At 32.5% G+C, this 22,648-nt stretch overlaps 1 protein-coding gene across 1 annotated transcript in view; it reads left to right on the top strand.

Moving 5' to 3' along the window:
- Positions 1–22,648, top strand: part of LOC108917507 (inactive dipeptidyl peptidase 10) — a 123,529-nt gene that overhangs the window by 79,791 nt on the left and 21,090 nt on the right. Inside the window, exons 6-8 of the mRNA XM_018724137.1 lie at positions 7,559–7,786; positions 8,812–9,032; positions 17,312–17,779. Of these exons, the coding sequence (XP_018579653.1) occupies positions 7,559–7,786; positions 8,812–9,032; positions 17,312–17,779 (917 nt within the window). The remainder of the gene's footprint in view (positions 1–7,558; positions 7,787–8,811; positions 9,033–17,311; positions 17,780–22,648) is intronic.

Below are 22,648 nucleotides of genomic sequence, written 5' to 3'. Positions count from 1 at the left end.
AGACGTATGACATAAAGTGAGCACAAGAAATCAAAGAACAACCTAATCATGATAAAACAAGTTAAATGTGAAACAAAGAGGTCGTTAATGCAATATCTGGGCAGTCACGACAATATACATATTTTAACATGTAATAAATAAAATATACGCCCCTGAGCGTAAGACAATGAAGGCTAAACATATACAGAATTATTATCATGAAACATCTAGGTTTTTCGAACAACGTTATCATGACAAAAACAAGTTAGATGTGAAACAAAGAAGTCGTTATTGTAATGTCTGGCAATCAGGACAATACATATATTTTTAACATGAAATAAATAATGGGCAAACTTTAAGTATAATTATAACAATTTTACCTTGGAAAAATATATGCCCTTGAGCATAAAGCAATGGAAGCTAAACTTACAAAGAATTATTATCATGAAACATCTATAACCATCACAATCATAAGATTATATAGAACAATTAACAACAAAGTACTTAAAGAATATTACCTGCTAACTAATAACACTTTAAACAATTAACTTTTCACTACTTTGACACACTGCCCGCCGATCGTCTTACTACTAATCTCCACACCGTACTTCAACTGACCATCTTCAACTATTTAGGCTTCTTCCAGAATTTCCTACCTAAGTGCCAGTTTTTTGTGCTTCCTTCTATCGACCGTTAATATTACTTTTTTATTATTGTACAACACCCATGTAACAGATGACGTCGAAGTTGATAAGATAAGTACGGTTTTGCACAACGTCGAACGTTGAACATCGGCACAGTTTGAGGAAAAGTTGTTTGAACTATGAGATTTAAATCACTTGTGAACCGTAAAGTGCACAAAGTTGTGAAATTGAACAAAATATATTTAAAATTATGACAGAAGACGAACAAAATAGCGATGCATTTATTTCGTTAGAAATGTGCTAGAAACAGTTGACCAATTGTTTATATTGGGCGCCATGTCGTAATAACTTATTAACGACCAAGCGTTATTACGACATGGCGCCTAACGTGGGGCTCGAATACCAATTTCGACGTCTCCGTTGCGAGCCGATGTTGTGGAACCAGTGGTCGCCGATCAAATTTTTCAAAGCGAAGATCATGCTACTCTGAAACTGTTACCATACCACCCTGATCTGAAATCTATCGAACTTGTTTGGGCGTCACCCAAAAAACATATCGCTAGTAGTCACTTTCACTTTGCCAGACGTGCAATGAATTTTTTTATAACGATTACATTACAACCCTGCTAACATTCCAAAAATTAAAACAGAATAACTTTAGAAGATGTGCCTGACCTCGATCAAATTTAAATTATAAACCTTTCAGGTAATGTTGATTCGAATGGTGTAAGGATATTTACCAAACCTGAGCAAAATTTTTGCATAGAAGGTGTGCCCTACTATTAAGATCTTTTATCTATGTCACTCCTACTATAGACTCTCTTCTTGATCTGCGTGTTTCGATGTCAAGATGAGTTTCGTCAAGCTCTATTTCCTAACAGTTTGTAATACAAAAATACATTATTTTTAAATACTGAAAATAAAAATTGTTTTTCAAAGAATACTTTCTACATGAAATATAACTTAATTAACTATGCGGATCTCGAATACAGGAAGAGGCAAAACGCTAAATTATACAGGGTGAGTCAGTTTTTGTAGACAAACTTTAACAGGTGATAGAACACATGTTTTTAAAAAGAAAAGTTCCTATAAACATATGTCATAGAAGGCTTCGTTTCCGAGATACAGGGTGTTGAATATAATTTTTTTTCTCGAATTTTCATTATAACTTATAAACGAATGATTAGATTTTTTCATGTTTGGGAGATAATGCCTATTAATTAAGGGGCATAAAACAAGCGATAAGAATGTTCGAAAACGTGCACAATGGCGGAGTGGAGGGGGTGCTCAACCCCTTTCTTAATCAGAACTTCAACGCCAATGACTATTTTGTAAAAAAACTGTTATTTTCATTATCTACATATAGTTTAACAAAAATAATGTCCCTTCTTCTGTTTCGAAACTCCGGTGCGTTTCCAAGTTATTTTGATTTTTATTGTTTGATGTGGTACTAAATTAATTTATTTATTATCAATTAGCGGCTAAATATTAAATTCTTTCAACGAAACCTACCTGAATATGGTTTGTTAAGGATTCTAAAAAGCCGAAATCTCTTATTCTTCATCTCTTTCCAATGCAGTCAAAATAAATATTTGTTATATCAAGCCATACTCAAATACAAGACTTTTATAAGTTGAAATCTGTTTAGTACACTAATTTTAACAATCCTTATTTATTATGTGCTGCGTAAATACTAATGTACTGCAACTAAATTACAAAAAAAAACATTGAATGAACATTGATGTTAATGTTTATGGAGAAATTTTTTGAATTTATAACAATATTTAATTAACAACTTCTTAAAACTTTTTGGCAACTGCACAATAATGTATTGTATGTATGTAATGTAACAGATTTCAACTTATAAAAGTCTTGTATTTGAGTATAGCTTGATATAACAAATATTTATTTTGACTACATTGGAAAGAGATAAAGAATAAGAGATTTCGGCTTTTTAAAATCCTTAACAAACCATATTTAGGTAGGTTTCGTTGAAAGAATTAAATATTTAGCCGATAATTGATAATAAATAAATTACTTAATTTAGTACCACAACAAACACTAAAAATCAAAATAACTCGGAAACGCACAGGAATTTCGAAACAGAAGAAGGGACATTATTTTTGTTAAACTGTATGTAGATAATGAAAATAACAGTTTTTTTAAAAAATAGTCATTGGCGTAGAAGTTCTGTTTAAGAAAGGGGTTGAGCACCCCCTCCACTCCGCCACTGTGCAAGTTTTTGAACATTCTTATCGCTTGTTTTATGCCCCTTAATTAATAGGCATTATCCCCCAAACATGAAAAAAATCTAAGCATTCGTTTATAAGTTATAATGAAAATTCGAGAAAAAAAAATTATATTCAACACCCTGTATCTCGGAAACGAAGCCTTCTACGACATATGTTTATAGGAACTTTTCTTTTTAAAAACATGTGTTCTATCTCCTGTTAAAGTTTGTCTACAAAAAACTGACTCACTCTGTATAAAAGATGCGTAGCAATAAATATGAAATTTTTGATTTCTTTTATCTTTTAAATGTTCCAGTATAAGACTTCACCTAAAGAAATTTTAAGATTACGATTTACCAACTTAATTGACGATTTTACTATTTCTGGGGATTTTGAAGGGCCATAAATTAAGATTAGAAACTAAATCACTACTCAAACGGAAACAAATAGGAAAATAAAATCTATATCTGGCACTAGAAGAATGACGAAGAGCCGCTTATAGTAATAAATTATTTCTGAACCAGAACTTAATATAGTTTAAGCCTTGTCCTAAATTCTCTGAATAGGATGAAGTTAAAACTTGTTTTTTGCTCCACACTTTTTTACGCAACACAATCTTTGAATTCTCGTTAGAATCCCTTCTGAGACAGAACCCTCGAAATCGGCTTATATAACACCAAACACTACAAGAAAATGGAGATATATGGGTCTAGTTAACAGTAGTTCGTTAGAAATAAGTAACCGTTAGGGAAAAAAATCATGTAAAAATTGTACGGCTGTTGAATGAACATTGTTAAAAACAGGCAATTGTGGACCATTAAAGGAACTGTATGAAACCATTATAATTTAATTCTAATTTAGGGGTGCTGAATACGAATATGCTATCTATTTTCCTGAAAACAACGGGAACATAGTCAAAATGGTGTATGGTAAAAAAATTATAGTCTTTCCGATCTCAATTGAAGACCAAAGAGTTAGGTTCGATCATTATGCAGCAACTCGGCATCGAAATATTAGAAAAACTTGTTCCCATATTTATTTAGCCATACCCATATACAGGTCTGGTCGAACTAAACGTGGAGGTGGTAGAAATGTATACGCCCAGTTGAAGAATGCGCGGCCGGACTAACGGCGCACAAACATGGCCGCACTGGGCGACCAGCCATAAAGGACCCCACACAAACCTTATGGAAAATGGCTTTCGGTCAAAATGGCTGAAATTGAAATATGATATAGCTCTCACCTTCCCGAGCAAAAGTTGTCATGGGCCCAAAGCGATCCTATGTGTAGGTTTAAAGATATAGAGCAAGGGTCGGCAACTGGCGGACCGATCCGGACCGCGGAAGGTAAAATAATGGACCCAAAAATTTTTTTAAAGTATAAATTACTCAATTAAATTATTTAAAAAATAGTTTTCTATTGATAATAATACGTTTGAGTGCCACCCTTATCATTTCTACTACAATTGCGTGATTGATTTGAGTTCTTAATGGTTAGTAGGTAGATTAAATTTGTGAGTGCAAATTAAAATAAAAAATTACTAAGAAATGTGAGTTTTTTTGTGGACTTCATTAAAAATTTTCAAAAATATCCGGACCCCACCTAAAATTACTTGCCGACCCCTGAATAGAGCTTTGACGCTAACGATTTCATTGCACGGTGCTGAATATAAGTGCAGGATAGGTGTATATATATCTCCCTTTCTCCGTATATACAGGGTGAGTCAGTTTTTTGTAGACAAACTTTAACAGGAGATAGAACACATGTTTTTAGAAAGAAAAGTTCCTATAAACATATGTCGTAGAAGGCTTCGTTTCCGAGATACGGGATGTTGAATATAATTATTTTTTCTCGAATATTCATTATAACTTATAAACGAATGCTTAGATTTTTTTCATGTTTGGGAGATAATACCCCTTAATTAATAGGTATTAATAGATATTCAGTACCGTGCTATGAAATCGTTAGCTTCAAAGCTCTATATCTTTAAACCTACACATAGGATCGCTTTGGGCCCCATGACGACTTTTGCTCAGGAAGGTGAGAGATATATCATATTTAAATTTCAGCCATTTTGACCGAAAGCCATTTTCCATAAGGTTTGTGCGGGGTCCTTTCAGTTGTTGACAAATTACCTAGCAGTGCATTGTAGCAATGCGGAATTATTTTATTGTTGATTATTTTTATTTGATAACTTTTCTAACCTAGACTAACAACTTTTCCTCATCCTTTCCTGGCAAGGATATGGTCATACCTTCCCGTTGGTTCTTGCCGAGCAGAATATATTTGAATGAAAATGTAAATGTTTTTTTATATGTCATAACCAAAATTTACCATCAACATAATAAAATTGTTTGAGGACATAAATAATTAAAATGTGTTGTTGGCCAAATGAACATATGATAGAAATTTTCTACACACTATATACAAATTATTATTATTTTTTACCTTTAGCAGGAAACTTTTTATAGGGGCGCCTATGAAACTCATTAATTTTCATGCCAGGCGTTTTTATACATGACCAACTGACTTCGGAAAGACTATACCAAGACTGTACCAAATAATAATTTGCACCTTAAATCAGACGGTACAAATAATACCATTCTAGACCGCCTTCCTAAACTTATCCTTATTGTACGACTATTGTAGATATAAAATCCAATTTCTTTCAAAAAAATTCTTTAGCGGTCATGGAAGTAGTTCAAATGAGAAAGCCCGTTAAGTAATACCAACTGGTTTATCATATTTAGTTTCTCAATAACTGTTGATTGAAAAGTCATTGACATAGATAACAATTAATAGTAGGGGTTTCAAGGCAGAACCCTATGGAACCCCGTTTTGCACAGATTAGAACACATTTACAATTACAGCCTTTTGACAATAGATTCCTGCTCTTCTAAAAAGCTTCACTTTGTATACTTAATAATAATAATAGGCCTTTATTCAGTTATAAAACAATTACATAAACAGAACATCTATAACGGGTGGCGGTAACCAACCAAGTTGCTCATACAACCACCCCAGTTAAAGAGTACATTGAATTAAATTTTAAAAACAAGAAAAGTTAATCATAAACATCTATATCAATTCACAGCAAGAGAGAAGACATACAAATGAAATATATAAGCAATACAAATATCAGTTAACACAATCACGATTACTAAGGAACCAGACCTTAACTTTTCTCCGAAAAACTGTTAGACTAGTTGCCCCCCTGATGTCATCTGACAAAGAATTATAAATTTTAGCCGAGTTATAACTAAAACTACGTTCAAATAGAGCAGAGTGGTGTCGTGGCACATTCAATAAATCACGGTGACGAGTAAAACAATTATGAATANATCTTATATAAGTCTACAGAAAAGTCCGCGATGGCATATGTCTATCTCTTAAGGGTAACATACTATATCCATATTAATACTTTAAAAAATGGGCAATTATAAAGCGGTAATTGGAAAGCTATTTACACTAATACGGTATTAATCCTTATCATTTTAAATACTTTAGTTAGTTGGCTTGAGCATTTCATGAAGATTATTTTTTCCCTTTACACCATGCAAATTAAATGAATACCTTAGGAGATATAACAAAATCAAAATGAGGCGGACCCCTCGCGTCCGAGCCGGAGAGGTCCGAAAGTTTATGTAGTGTATCAATGTATGGTGGAATTGTGTATCTTATATATGCCTACAGAAATGTCTGCGGTGGCATATGTCTATATGTTAAAGATAACATACTACCTATATCAATTTTATTACTTTAAAAAATTGGCAATTATAAAGCGGTAATGTAAAAGCTATTTACACAAATACGGTATTAATCCTTATCATTTCAAATAAGTTAAGAGACTTTAAGCATTTCATGCACATTATTTTACTCTTTCACACCATATAATTTAAATGAATATCTTAGGATAATCGCAAAAAAATTAAAAAGAATAAAATTCAAGCGCCTCGCTTCACTTGATGCGATCGCCGACCCTCCCCCCGCACCGTCTTGCCTACTGTTTAGCTAATAAACCTTTAATAAACTGACTTGGAACGAATGGAGGTGACGACCGACGACTGTGTTTTCTTTCTGGGTATTGTTGGAAAGTTATAATTGCGTTCGATATTTTAAGGTCACATTTTTGTTTTGTATTTGTTGTCTTTAGGTAGTCGGAACATACATAGATACTTGCAAACATACTTTTATTTCATTGAGTTTTAATAATTTGTTTGTTTTTTTCTTATTGTGAATCATTTAAAACTTCATAGTCGCATTTTTGTCTCGTATTTGTTTTCTTTAGGAAGTAAGATACTTAACTACTTACTTATTAATTAAAATTGATAGTCCTGAACATAGGTACTTTAATTTAATTCGTTTTGTTTTCACATTGTTGGTAGTTACATATTATGTTTTAAATTTAAAGGTCTTGCATTTTTAATTTTGAGTTCGTTTGTTGTCTTTAGGTATATAGATATATCGTGAATTAATTTAAAATTAATATTAGGGTTGCATTAGATGAAAGATGATTGATTTTTTGTTTGTTACGATTTAACTCAAAAACTACTCAACCAATTTTACCGAAGCCGGGGCGGGTTGCTAGTGTTGCATAAATAACTGTTGGGAAGCCAATTTTCATACATCTTCATAATTTTTTTTGTGTATTAATCATGGAATAGTTCCAATTTTACTTCGTCTCAAAACACGATTGTATTTCAGGTGGAAACTGCTAACCCAGAAGTGACAGTGTGGATAGTAAACCTGACGATGCCCAAGTTCTTATTTCCTTTCGAACTGAGGCCCACCAATAGCGTCGAAGCGGACAGTTACGTCACCAGCGCCAGTTTTCACGGTGACAATAACGTGGCCATAGTTTGGCTAAACAGACTACAGAATGTTTACGTTATAGTCACGTGCAGATCGCAGAATAACTACAACTGCACGGATGTAAGTTCAAATGAATCATATTTGCATAATTATTTATATTTTCTTAAACCCATACATTTTTTAATGTTGAGTGTCTACCTTTGCTTTCATAATTAGCAGAAACTTGATATCCTTAGGATATCTGGTAGGATATACCCGTATATCCCAGGGATGTACGGTTCTGGTTATGTCTAGCCATATGGATNAAACTACTCAACCAATTTTACCGAAGCCGGGGCGGGTTGCTAGTGTTGCATAAATAACTGTTGGGAAGCCAATTTTCATACATCTTCATAATTTTTTTTGTGTATTAATCATGGAATAGTTCCAATTTTACTTCGTCTCAAAACACGATTGTATTTCAGGTGGAAACTGCTAACCCAGAAGTGACAGTGTGGATAGTAAACCTGACGATGCCCAAGTTCTTATTTCCTTTCGAACTGAGGCCCACCAATAGCGTCGAAGCGGACAGTTACGTCACCAGCGCCAGTTTTCACGGTGACAATAACGTGGCCATAGTTTGGCTAAACAGACTACAGAATGTTTACGTTATAGTCACGTGCAGATCGCAGAATAACTACAACTGCACGGATGTAAGTTCAAATGAATCATATTTGCATAATTATTTATATTTTCTTAAACCCATACATTTTTTAATGTTGAGTGTCTACCTTTGCTTTCATAATTAGCAGAAACTTGATATCCTTAGGATATCTGGTAGGATATACCCGTATATCCCAGGGATGTACGGTTCTGGTTATGTCTAGCCATATGGTTTGGACTATCCTCAAGACAGTCAGAAGGCCATATTTCAACACCAACATTTTGTATCTCTTCCAGAAGTCATTTGACTTATCAATTAACTGTTGAATTAAAAAAAGTACTTTCAAGCTCAAATACCTCGGAAGCCAATAATTTAAAAAAAAATTGTTTTTATTAGAAAGAATGTAAGGTTTTTCCACATAGAGAAGTTTAAGCACTTTGCATTGTATAATTGTATAACTATTTGTTGTACAATTTAAAATTATTGTATACAATTTTTTCAGTTTCATGTGGAAAGGGAGCACATAGGTTGGACAGAACCGATTTTCCACCCAATTTTCAATGACAATGGTACTAAAGTTTTGGTGAGACTGCCAGTCAAAGACGGAGAAAACGGGCACTATATGCACATTTGCGAGATATACAACAACAAAGTCAGACCTCTAACACATGGAGCCTTTGAACTTACCAGAATCCTTGCGTGGGATGAAGAGAATCATTACATGTAAGTAAATTTATCAGGGAAGTTAAAAAATATATGTTACTTACTCAAATTACGTCAATTTTTAAGATTATAGTCCAGTCATTATAAACATGAAACAACCTGTTTCGGGAAAAAAATACTATTAGAAGCTTCTCTGCGGAATATTGTTCGGAAACGTGTTATTAACAAAATATTAAAAAATCAACTCGAGACTAGTTGGGAAACTTTATTTAAACAATGGTCAAAGTTAAGGAAAAGTAGTTTTTTGAGTCTCATAAAAAAAACTGTTATTCATAGCGAAAAAAGGTTTATACAAAAAAGGTAGGTATTAAATAAACCTATAAACTGAGAAGTCCGATTAAATTCCGATAATTTGTTTATGCGCGAGAGCTCAAAAATGGTCGAAAATTGCCGTTTTTTTCAATTGCTAATAATTAATGCAATTTTCATCGCAGACACTTGTAATTCAGGATTTTTTAAGCTCTTTGCACCCTTAATGAGTGGTAAAAATTTCAGCCCGAAAGCTTCATTAGTTTGGCGTTGCCGGAATTTGTTATCTAAAAAGATGCTGTTTTCAATTCATTTTTCTCAAGCTCACAGGCATTGTAGAGTTTCGATCATTAGTTGCTTTTGTACATAAATAGTTGTATTGACATATGCATTTACTGAGAATTGAATTTTTCAAATTTAATTTGTTTAAAAATGTTAATATTTATTAAATTGTTAAGATAGGTAATTATTATAAAATGAAATAGTAACCTCTATAGTTTAGTTACCATTATTTTTCTTCGAATTTAAAAAAAAATCGTTGTTCTAATTTGATTAGAAGCTGAGATATATATTTTTTTATTTAATCGCTGTGACGCTAATTATTAATATTAAGTGCCGAAATTTGGAGAGATTGTCTAATATTATTTATTTGACAAAAAGTCATATTTCTAACGAAATGCTATATTTTTAATTTGACTTAAATAGCATCATGATCTGAAATAATTGTTTAAAGTATTATAATTCCAGTTTAAACCATACTAATACTACTAAATTTGCTGTAGTTTCGAATAATACGAATGCAAATTCATATTTGCATTTTAACAAACTGATGGCTATTAATTCAGGGATATTTTTATGCTCATCTTAATATCTTTGTTTCGTCATTGAAATGATATTTACATAATATGTAAATGAGCTATATAATCCCCAACGATATTCAAGTTTCATGTAAAATGCATAAAATATGGTAGTAAGAATAATGAGAAATACTTTTAATTACAGCATTATTATTGCTTTTATTTTCATCTGGAATAAATATTAATGAACAAACGCTTGCACCAAATGAATCAGTCAAAACCTTAAAAAGCGATTTTACTATTTTTGATTAAAAAAACACAAACGGTGTAGTAATATACAGGTAGTTTCAGAAAGACCTCCCTATTTAGCAACTACCCATACGATCTGGCAACTTCAAACCCCCTGATATTTCAAGAACCGTTGGGATTTCGGGAAAAGTGAATAGAACAGTTTTTGCTTAAATTTAGTCATAGAATTCATATATGAGGTATGTCCGATACCTTGACGGGTGCTTTTGTCACTAAGGTACCTCTTTAACTCTATTTTTTTAGAAATGTCAACATACTCAACCCGTGTAATTTCCTGTTTCTGTCAAAATGAGTTCTACCAAAATAATAAATATCGCTGTACCTACATTATTGGGGTCGGTTTTATATAATTAATGACACTCACAATTCATCATATTTAGACTAAATAAATTGGATCTGAAATAAAGGTAGTTTGTTAAAGTAAATAAATTGTTCGTCTTTTGTATTCGTTGCCATTTCCACTGTTTTGCGATAAATGTAATGAAACCTCACTTAAAAAAGGCAATAATAAATCACGACTTAAAGCTCAAGTAATAAGCACGGCCATGAAAATAATTGCACCTTTAAAAATTCGGCATTTTAAATTTAATTGTATCAAACATTTAAATATTTTTTTCATGAAATATACAGGGCGTACTGGCAAAACATAATAAAACATATTTATAAAAGTTATTTTTACAAATAAAATAGTATCTTTAAAACATAATACAAAAAAAATACATTTATTTAAAAGCAGATTTAATCAAGCGCGCCGCGCCATTACTCCATGGCTAGAAATTGGCCTCAATGATTTGGGATCGAGGGGGATTATCCCTCTTTATTATTTAATCAAGCACTCGGATAAGTAATAAGCAAAGTATCCCAAAAAGGATGCCGGTTGCGATAATAGCATTTTCTTGGCAAGTCATTTTTCAGTAAGTGAAAATTTGAGAAATAAAATTTGTTTTAAAACTAATTTTGATTATTTACTGTAGAAACGTGATATTTTTTATTGCAAACGTATTGCAGAATCGTATGCATAATTTATGTAGAAATTGAAAAAAAATAAATTTCATCGATTACAGCGCAATCTATAAAATCGAAGAAAATGTTTCAGACAAATCCTACGTACTTTTAGCCGTAGAATTTTAGTACTAATTTCCCCCGCGAAATGATTAAATTTTGATTATTGGCATTTTTTTCATATAGAGCTTATTTCTCGAGATATTTAAAAGTTTCAGATTAAAAAATACACCCGGTATATTCAGAGTTCTCAGTATTACAAGTTACGATGTTATGACTATAGTTAGAATCAGCATATCACTTTTTCTCAGAATCTATAACTAGCTTGGACGAACGTTACACTCTCGCTCTTTGGTAGCCTTCCTCTGTCTGTGTCAATTGGGTAAAACTTTGTCGCAAAATCGTTATTACACCTTGTACAAGAAACTACAGAGTATGAATTTTAACTAATGCCTATTCTCAGTTTTTTTTTATGAATTGTCGCATTCATAGTTTTTCAGTTCTGTTGATGAACAAATCGGAACAATCTTAATGACGTTGCCAAACATTTTTAATGTCCTCTTTGCAAATTTCCGCTAATGGTTGTGTCCAAACAGCAGGCATAGCAGTGCTGTATGTACAAATGTAAGGCAAATAATACGAAAATCTACCAGTCAACTAAATGATTGAAAACTTAATCATAAAATTCGTATTATAAATAAGAAAAGGACATACCTGTATCTTGACACATTATAAAGGTAAACAAGAAAATGTAAACAATGCAGTGGCGTAGCAGTTATGTACACGAGAGGGACATGAGACGATTTGATTAAAGTATTCACAACACTCTTTGGCTGCTTGGAACAGCTTACTAAACAAAATAAATCTTAAATTTTTATCTCTGGGTATACGAGTAATTGAAAGCTTTTTTTTTCAAATTACAAATATTGTCGGATCACATATTTTTTTACCTCATGCATCCACATACATTTTGAGAACCGTTATCCACATCACAGAATAATTTATGCATAAGTAAACTAATAAATTGCGTTTGCCAAGTCATATGCCAAGAAAAAAATTTAGAATAAGACGTAAATAAAAATAACACTAGTGCATTGTGGAGGATTATAGTTTAAATAGAACCTAAACTAGTTTCAAGAACGAAATAAAACTTCATAAGAAGAAAATCCAAAACGATTAAAAAATTAACTTCAGAAAGTTTAATTTAACGCTATTTAAAAAGCAAATGCTGGTAAATTTTTAGAAAACAAATGTAACAAATCAATATTTACTTAATTATTCAGAAAAAAGGTACATAATTCAATGAATTCGTTACTAAATTGAAACAATAAAAAATCTCCTGGAATTGACAACCTGAAATCAGAGTTAATTAAACATATTGTGGACTTTGTGACTGAGAATGAGTGCATGAAAACCGATACTTGGCCATCTGCATTTAAAAATTCTGTGGTTATTCCTATTTAAAAAAAGGAAATACTGCGTTATCAACTAAAACTAACTAGTAAAATATTTGAAAATATTATCAAAATAAGAATAACATCGTTTTTAAATAAATATAAGTTACTTTCACAAAAACAATATGGTTTTATGGAACATACGTCCACCCAAGATGCTATCATAACGCTCCCAAATAATGCCTCCTCTACTCTAGATAAAGGGCAGCCTTGCTTGTGCACTTTCATTGATCTTAAAGCCAAAGCCTTTGACACTGTCATTCATTCTATGCTTCTAGAATTGCTAGAGAATATAGGAATTAAAGGTCAATGTCATAAACTCTTAGAGAGCTATTTGCCAAATAGAAAACAATGTGTAAAGGTTAAAGTGAGTGCAGTGAATAGTTACCTGTTGAATATGATGTTCCGCAAGGTAAGGTTTTAGGGGCCCTGTTATTTTTAATGTATATTAAAGATTTATGTGGCTTACTTACCACTGGAGATGTTATAGGCTTTGCAGACGATACAGGTAACACTTGGGACGAACTTAAAGAAATTGTGGAGAATGATTTGTCTTATGTAACAGATTGGTTCAGTTACAAACTATTGACAATTAACCTGGAAAAGACGAGCTACTTGCCTTCCCCATCTTTTGATTTATACACCTTTAAGTATCTCTGTAGGAATTTATCTAGACAATATCTAAGAATGGTCTATCATACTTTAATAGAGAGTCATGTGAATTACACCGTACTATCTTGGAGTTCAGCGGTTAGTAGTGACATTGAGCCACTCACAATTCTACAAAAAAGACGTTTAAAGATGATGTTGCAAAAAGAATTAACTTACCCTAGTAATGAGTTGTACCTTGAAGCCAAAGTCTTCGATGTAAGACAACTTTATTACTACAACTCTGTTTGTAGGTATCATTATACTAATAATAAGTACGAAATGTCTCATAACTATGAAACCAGAGGAAAACAAAAGTACTTATCTAATTTTGACCAAAGATCACTACTATATTTAGCACCTAAACTATATAACATTGTACCTGATTTCTTGAAAATAGACAATTTATCAATGACAATATAGAAGACAAAGGGCAGTATATCCACATCATGATTTCAAATACTAAAACGAACAAACCAAGAAGCTTTGCTGTGTTAAATGAAGGATTTTGTGTTAATCCAATTGAATTAATTAGAAAATATTGTAAGCTAAGGCCTAAAATGGCCTAAGGCTAAGGCTAAAATGTGCTTGTTCCAGCAAAATTGATAATGCTAAAAAGATACAAGGGGTGCAAACTCCTGAAGCAAGCACAAGCAAAGGGGTAACCTGTTCTATAAATTTACCACAATTACAAAATTATTCCAATAATCCTTTAGCATCAAATTACAGCTTTACCGTAAATGTTAATGTTAATATTAATAAGTAGGTAGATTGTGAGTTTGTAGCATTTTAGGTTATTTGTTGACTTATTATTGTTTCAAATTGGTTTTCTAATAAAGACTAGAAAAATAAACCAATCATTTTTGTCTTTTTATGTCACTAGGTTATAAGTCATAACTTACCAGTAACTTATGACTTATAGCTCACTAGTGACTTATAGGCCACATTATTCCTTTAAAACCAAAGAAATTATAGTATCATTATATACAGGTGTTGGTTAAAATATTTTTTAATACAATTTTATTAATCCGAATTGACTGATTCCGTAAACATATACATACTTTTTTTTTCTCCGTATATTTATGTATTCCTTTCCTGTTTTATTTTATTATACATGTTTGATGTCTTCCTGTGATAGGCATTTTGTGATGTATGGACATATTTTACTTTATGTTCTTGAAACAACTTATAAAGTATTGTTTATTCGTATAACTTTTAAAATTGTTTTCCGTTTTCATATCTTGTATTTTGCTACGAATAAAAAAATATTATAACCTCTATCAATAGCACACAAAAATTAATTTAAAAAAAAAATAGATTGCAATACAGGGTGTAACTAAATAAGTGTAAAACATTTAAGGGGGTGATTCCTCATCGAAAAAAAGATGGGATCTTTCATATAAAGAAACTTCATTGGAGCATCCCTTGTTAAGATACAGCCACTTAAAGGGGGTACATAAAATTTGTTTAACAATTTTTTTCACAAGCACTAAACAAGTTACAATATTGAAATTAACCTGACATTTTCTACTACCAAAAAGACACTTAGCCAGTAATTTATTTGGTTTACCCCATGGTAGTAAGGGGTGGAAAACGCAACCCCTAAAATTTATTTCCAACGTAATTTTTTGTCTTATTATTTTTTTACCATTTAAAAAATTATTTCCGATAGCCTGTTTCATTCTAAAAAAAAATGTCTCTTGAATTTTTTGCCCAAATTAAACCAGTTCGCAGTAAAAAATTATTTTACGAACAACTACAGAGATACATCGTCATAAATGCGGACTGGATTTACTGTTATTTTGTAGTTACTACCTGCATTAAATGATTAAAGGGGAATAATCAAAACTAATTTAATAATAACAAAACATACAACATGTAGAAATCATAGTAAATGTTCAATATGTCTACCTTCAGACATTACGCATGCGTCTAGACGTCGGCGCATTGAGCCACGTATTCGCTCAAATATTCCTGGAGTCTCTCTAATTACCCTGCACGCATCGATAATGCGGTTTCTTAAGTCCTCTACATCGCGAACAGGAGTACGATAAACCAAATGCTGCAAATGGCCCCAAGTAGACAAATCCAGAGGATTGAGATCCGGGGATCGAGCGGGCCAATTCTGTGGTCCTCCTCGACCTATCCACTGATTTGCATATGTTTCAGTTAAATGCTGACGTGCTACTTGACTAAAATGGGCGGGAGCCCCATCATGCATAAAAACCATATCCCTTCTGACGCCCAAAGGAACTTCCTCCAGCAGTACGGGGGGATGCACTTTTCTTAAAAATTGAACGTATGCCTCACCATTTAATCGAGGAGGTAGAAAATGAGGCCCAATTAAATAATCCCCAATAACTCCGACCCACACCTTAAGAGAAAACTGTTCTTGATGGTTAGTTTCGACAATAGCGTGATGGTTTTCATCAGCCCATATGTGGTAATTATGAAAATTAATAATCTTGTCCCGAGAAAAACTACATTCGTCTGTGAATTCGATCGTCTTCAGAAAGTCACGATTTCTTCTAATCATTTCCAGCATCCAATTGCAAAATTCAAGACGGTTCGGAAAGTCTCGCGGTAACAGTGCCTGTACTCGTTGCAGATGGTAAGGGTATAAGAGATGTTCCTTTAAAATTCGAAATACCGTCATATGATCAACATTTAGCTGGAAAGCAATCTTTCTAGTACTGGTAGTAGGTTGTTCTTCTATCAAATTAAGTACTGCTGCCTCAAGCTGTGGTGTTCTTACTTCTCGATGGCGACCACAATCCTGCGTTCTTTTGTTGAATGAACCATATTCACGTAATCGTTGATGAAGTCAGACAAATATTCTATGTGAAGGATGCTGCCGTTGAGGATACATTTCAGCATATCTTGTAGAAGCTTCTAACCCATTCCCCTGCGACAGACCGTAAACGTAATGCATATCAGCCATTTCCTCATTTGTGTATGCCATTTTAATAACAAGTGAATTATTAAAGTAACAAATTAAGAACAGAACAATACACAATTAGTATTACTTCAATTTCAAAAATTTACAAACTGACAGCTTGATTCCAATTTAATTGTCAGTATCGCTAATGGCGGCCTACTAGATAAATTAGTTTCGTATTTTCGTTTTATGGCGATATGTATCTTGTTCGTAAAATAATTTTTTGCTGCGAACTGGTTTAATTTGGGCAAAAAATTCAAGAGACATTTTTTTTTAGAATGAAACAGGCTATCGGAAATAATTTTTTAAATGGTAAAAAAATAATAAGACAAAAAATTACGTTGGAAATAAATTTTAGGGGTTGCGTTTTCCACCCCTTACAACCATGGGGTAAACCAAATAAATTACTGGCTAAGTGTCTTTTTGGTAGCAGAAAATGTCAGGTTAATTTCAAAATTATAACTTGTTTAGTGCTTGTGAAAAAAATTGTTAAACAAATTTTATGTACCCCCGCTGTATCTTAACAAGGGATGCTCCAATGAAGTTTCTTTATATGAAAGATCCTATCTTTTTTTCGATGAGGAATCACCCCCTTAAATGTTTTACACTTATTTAGTTACACCCTGTATAGAGACACAAACTAAATTTGAAATGAAAGGTACATATTTTGATTTTAAACAAAATTTCTTTAAATAAAATGCTCACCATTAGTACGAAATGCTTTTCAAAGCACTGATTTATAATACTACACTGAAATCAGAAGTTCTAAACATGTTTTCTAATAAAAAAAATAGCCCATATTTATTTTAACTATTCCCATTTTTTTGCAAAAAATATCGATTGCATGTTTTACACAGTAAAACGAAAGAAGTTATGTTGCAGATACGCAATAGGAACCATAGATAACACCCCCGCCGTGCGGCACCTCGTCCGGATAACCAACAGGAACTCCACATCCGAATGGATGTGTATGACGTGCAGACCGGAAATAGACGCCAACGTGACCTTCACGGAAAACATGAACGAGACGATGATAAGCAACAGCCTCTGGTTGGACTACCCCTGTGACTACAACAATGTGATATTCAGTAGAAATTTTAAATTTTATATCCAGGAATGTCTGGGACCAGAAATTCCGATAGTCCTCCTGGTGAAGACCTCGTCGAACGCCAGGCGGGTAGTTCTAGACACCAGCTTTAAATTAAGGAGAAAAGTTAGGAAACTGTCACCCCCGCAAGTTAAAACAATCTCTGTTGAGATTGAGTTCGGGTATAAGGCCCAAGTTAGATTGTATTTGCCCGGGGGGCTGAGGGAATACGAGGACGTCACCTTCCCACTCATTCTCCTCGTGTAAGTATGATTTTCTTTTTTCTGTAGACAAACCGATACAAAACTATAGTACGATCGTATTCGATGCAAAGTAATAAATCATTGCCTGTCAAGGGAATCAGTGCAACACATTTTATAGGGGGTTTTGGAAATTGAATAATTTCTTTATGCATTATGGATTAACAGTTATATATTTATGAAGGACAAAATGAAAAACAAAGGCATCTCCTTCGCACATTGGGCGGCAGGACAACAATACATTTATTACTCCCTTCATTATCCCTCATATGACTTGTGTCTTGTGTTTTTTGCGGCGGCGCGCGTGCCGGCCTGGCGTGGTCAGTTTCGTTTCGGTTGTATTGGTGCTGCGTGTTTCTCGCTCGCGATATTTGTGAGGTTATAACTGTTATAAGTGCAATTATATTTCTTTCGGGCTATATGTGTGTTTCGCGCTATTATTTGAGAATTTGTGAGTGAAATCATATTTCTTGTGCTCCGTAACAAAAGTGTTTTTAGTGTTTTATTTGTGTGCTGTGTGTGTGTTTCGGGCTGTTGTTTGTGAATCGTGAATGCTATTATATTTTCTGTGCTAGTGAAGTGAAGTTTTTTGTATTATTATTGCTCTGTTGTCGTTATATGGATAAATGGAGGCGGTGCCTGGATGTTCGCGAGCCGGATGTACTGCTGTGGGTACAAAAAAATCTATATTAAGTTACAGAGAAAAAACGATAATATTAAATGTCTATAACCCTTTAGAAAAGGATCATCCCATGAAACTGAAGACTGGTTTGGTGGAAATGTGTTCTAGATATACTGGAGTAAGCGAATTATCTGTTTTCAAAATTTTAAGAGAGAAGAAAATTGAAGGAGACGTTAAGAAACCTAAAAAAGGGGGTGCAAAGAAGAAATTAATATTAAATGAAGATGAGAAAAATGCAGTTTGGCGTACAGTACATAAATCATAGAATTTATATTTTGTTTATAATTTGTTAACATTTCTTGTTTGATAGAAAAATAACTTATTTTGTTGAGATTGGTAGAGAATTGTTGTTAGTGTTTTCATTTGATAGAATCATATCATAGGATTTATATTTTGTTTTCATTCTGTAAATATTTATAGTATATCTGTTATACAAGGTTTTTGCTTTGAAACTTCGTTCTCCTTATAAAAAAAAGAATCGTAATGGGGTGCGATGAAGAGATCAGTTCACGTCTGGAACCCTGTTCCTACAAAAATCCCTTTATTCTCATAAACTATTTGTTTTAAATGTAATTTATTATAAATCCAATTCGTTATTTAAATTCCACATATGTACTACATTTCACCTCTGTACGCGCCACTGTTTATTGTTCCCTGCTCTACGATCAAGCTCGCCAGGTTAGTATTTGACGTATAACCGACCACTTCGTACACTCGATGCACCTGGCCGACTACAGCTAGTACCAGAACACAGTGCGTATGCGGCGGTATTTCAGATTTTACATTCAATTTCATTTTAAATTCGAAACGGTTCATCTTACGCCTCCTAAAAATGATGACACAATTTTCCTTTGATAAAAGACCGACAATTTTTTGCTCTACTTTGCATCGAATACGATCGTACTATAGATTCCCAATCCATGCCAACAAGAAGCACCAGTATGTTTCTCGGGTTTTACAGGTCGTTTCAGGATTAGTAGGAACAATTTACGTCGAAGAAAAATACTTTTTATCTGTTTCTCTTCAGTATCTCAGTTTGATCGCACTTTGAGAAGAAATAACTTTGCAATCAACAGAAAATAGCAAATATCGATGTTTTTCTTAAAATCGTTGTGAATTTTCTAAAAATTAGTGAAACCCTATGAAACTTCGGAGAATACTCCCCAATTCATGTACAGTGTGTCCCGAAATTCATGCAACAAAATTTGGTCATAGATTCTTAAGACAAATTTAGGGGAGCCGTATTTTTTCTTTTTGCCAACTGGACCCCTCTTTCGGAGTTACAGTCCCCTGAAATTTGCCCCTAAAAAGTCTTTTTTATATCTCAAAACCATATTGTACGAGAATCACTAAATTTGATACACAGGGGTTTTATGACATGTGGAATCTCACAGTGCTACGCTTTTTGGCGAGAAACTCCCTTAAGACACTTTTTCGTGGCCCCCGTTGTCTTTGGAAACAGAAAAAATTGGTCGCAAATTTTGATTTTTTTTTTAAATTATTAGTTAGCTAGAAAGCCATTGAATTTAGAAACTTTTTTGTGCCTTGATGTTTGTTTCGTAAACCGCAATGTTCTTGAGGAAAATGTTAAAATGTAAAAAAATAGTAAGCTCCCAGCAATTGGATAGATGACTCGTTGCTGAGTTATTGATAATTACATGTCATACATTGCAATTATGGTAATTTTTTTAGATCTTGAATCTTTACGAAACTTGATATACAGGGTGTCCCAAAAGTGACGTCCGTCCTTATGGATTTTGATTAAGGGGACAAAAACAAATCGAAAATCAAGAGTGGAAAATTTTCCGATTGTTTTTCTTTGTTGAGTTATTGAAAAAATTATTCAAAAAACTAAAAATAAACATTTGGGCTGGGTTATTAAATATTTATGTAGTTCAAAGCTGTATTTGCTGCAGCCGTATGTTTTTAAATGAAAACTTAACAATTGTAATTTCTGAATGACGTTCCGTTATAGCAGTTTGACTAAATTATTGGTTTCAACATGATGGAGCTCCATCACGTCATGGTTTACGAATATAAAATTTAGTTATCTGAATGGAAACTTCCGAGACAGATGGATTCGAAGAGGTGGACATGGCCTCCTAGATCACCAGACCTGAATCCCCTAGATTTTTCTTTTGGGGTTATTTAAAAGAAAAGATTTATAGTCCGTATATACGCTGCTGTCGCGTTAATAGACCAAGAGATGCTACAAAGTATTCATACTTCAGTGTTGAATCGTGATAATCTTTGTCTTGAAGTAGAAAACAACTTATTTGATCACCTTTTGTAAAACAGGTTTTAGTTTATGTTTTATTATTAAAATGTTTTTTCTATCCTTTTCAGGTTAAAATAATTCCAAACACCCAGGTACAACCGACAATCGAAAACTGTACTTACCTACTATTGGTTATAAATTATATGTCTTGTCCCCATAAGCACAGACCTCAGTTTTGAGAAAAAAAAGGGTTTCTTATTTTTTAATTTTTTAGAATAACTCAACAACGGAAAACAATCGGAAAATATTCCACTCTTGATTTTCAATTCGTTTTTGTCTCCTTAATCAAATCCCGGAAGGACGAGCGTCACTTTTGGGACACGCTGTATACAGTGCCTTCATAAATGCGCGAGTTCCACGTGACCGCTGCTCTTAGGCAACCAAACTTACAATGGAGATTATCACAATATAACCGAGAAAGAGTTCAGTGGAGTACATATTGTAATTCTTTACAAATATTTAAGTTTAATCTGCAAAATATGGTATTTATTTTTTCAATAGAAACATAATTTTTTGCATTTTTACTTACAAAGTAATCAAGATAGGTATTTTCAATTTTTATCCAATTCTACATTGAAAAAGTATTTTTTGATTGAAGAAGTTTGTCGTTTAAAAAATATAGGCTCTTTTGCAATCCACTTTCATTCAAAGATAATGAAAATGATGTTTCAAATATTTTACTATTTTTTTTTTTCAATATTTAAATATACAGCGTGATGATAAAGTTTGAAACAAAATTCATCTTTTATACTGAGTGATTTTAACAAAAAAGCCGAGACAGGTATGTTTTGTTCTCCCGAGGGGCATCTTTTAAGATGTTCCAGTTGTATACAGGATGACCAGAAAAGCTGGACGCCCAATAAATTTGTTTTTTCTTACGGAACCCCCGGTATATTTTTTAATATTCGGATAAAGCTTTCTCTTACGAATACAGTGATAGATGGTTTGACAAGTCCATTTAAGATAACAAGCGTCATATTGCGAGAAAATGACATTTATTTCAAATAATTATTTAATCATTTTTCATAAAAAAATTTCAGTCGTGAATTTTTGAAAAAAAGTTTTTTTTAAATAACCATAACTTTTTCAAAAATTGAGTTATCGGGACGTTTTTTTTTCAAACTTTTTGTTTTTAAATGTACTTTTTGACAAAAAATAGATCAGAATTATCTGGATCTATCTTCACTGTTTTTTTTAATTTTCGAATTAAAACGAAAACTTCTCGATGATTACCATTTTTGAAAAATTTTCTTTTCTTATAAAAAACTGACTGATTTTTTATAAATCATCAAATTTTTTTCAGTGGTGTTTTTTCGTTTTCTATTTTTGAAAATTTTTGAAAATGTATATATGTAGAAATCCAAAATTGAAAAAATATATATGAAAGAAGTAATTGAGTGGTGAACATGAACAAATTTCGATTTTTTTTTAAACTTAAGAAAAAAATAAAAGATCTTTTTGAATAATTTTTTTGTACTTTTTTTCGAAAACTATATGCAAAAACAAAGAAATTGAAAAAAAAAGTTATTTCGTCCATTTTTGAACGAACAGTGGGCTTTAAAAAAAAGACATGCAACGCATTTGAACCCAAATAAATCATTTTGAAACCATCCTTTTTTGACTTTTTGAAACTGTCATTAATTGCTGCATAGAATAAATTTATTCAATTTTTTCAAAAATTTTCAAAATGGTATGTGAAATAAGCTAAATTTGAGAAAAAAAATTTTCAATCAATAAAAAAAATAGAAACCAAAAAACACCACTGAAAAAATTTGAGGATTTATAAAAAATGTCAGTTTTTTATAAGAAAAAAAAAATTGAAAATGGTATAATCATGGAGAAATTTTCGTTTTTTTTTCAAAAATTGAAAAAACAATGATACAGTCCACATAATTTTGATCTATTTTTTTTC

The sequence above is a fragment of the Anoplophora glabripennis genome, unplaced genomic scaffold (genome assembly GCF_000390285.2).
Source record: "Anoplophora glabripennis isolate ALB-LARVAE unplaced genomic scaffold, Agla_2.0 scaffold57, whole genome shotgun sequence".
NCBI lineage: Eukaryota > Metazoa > Arthropoda > Insecta > Coleoptera > Cerambycidae > Anoplophora > Anoplophora glabripennis.
This window is presented reverse-complemented; position numbering and strand designations above follow the sequence as displayed.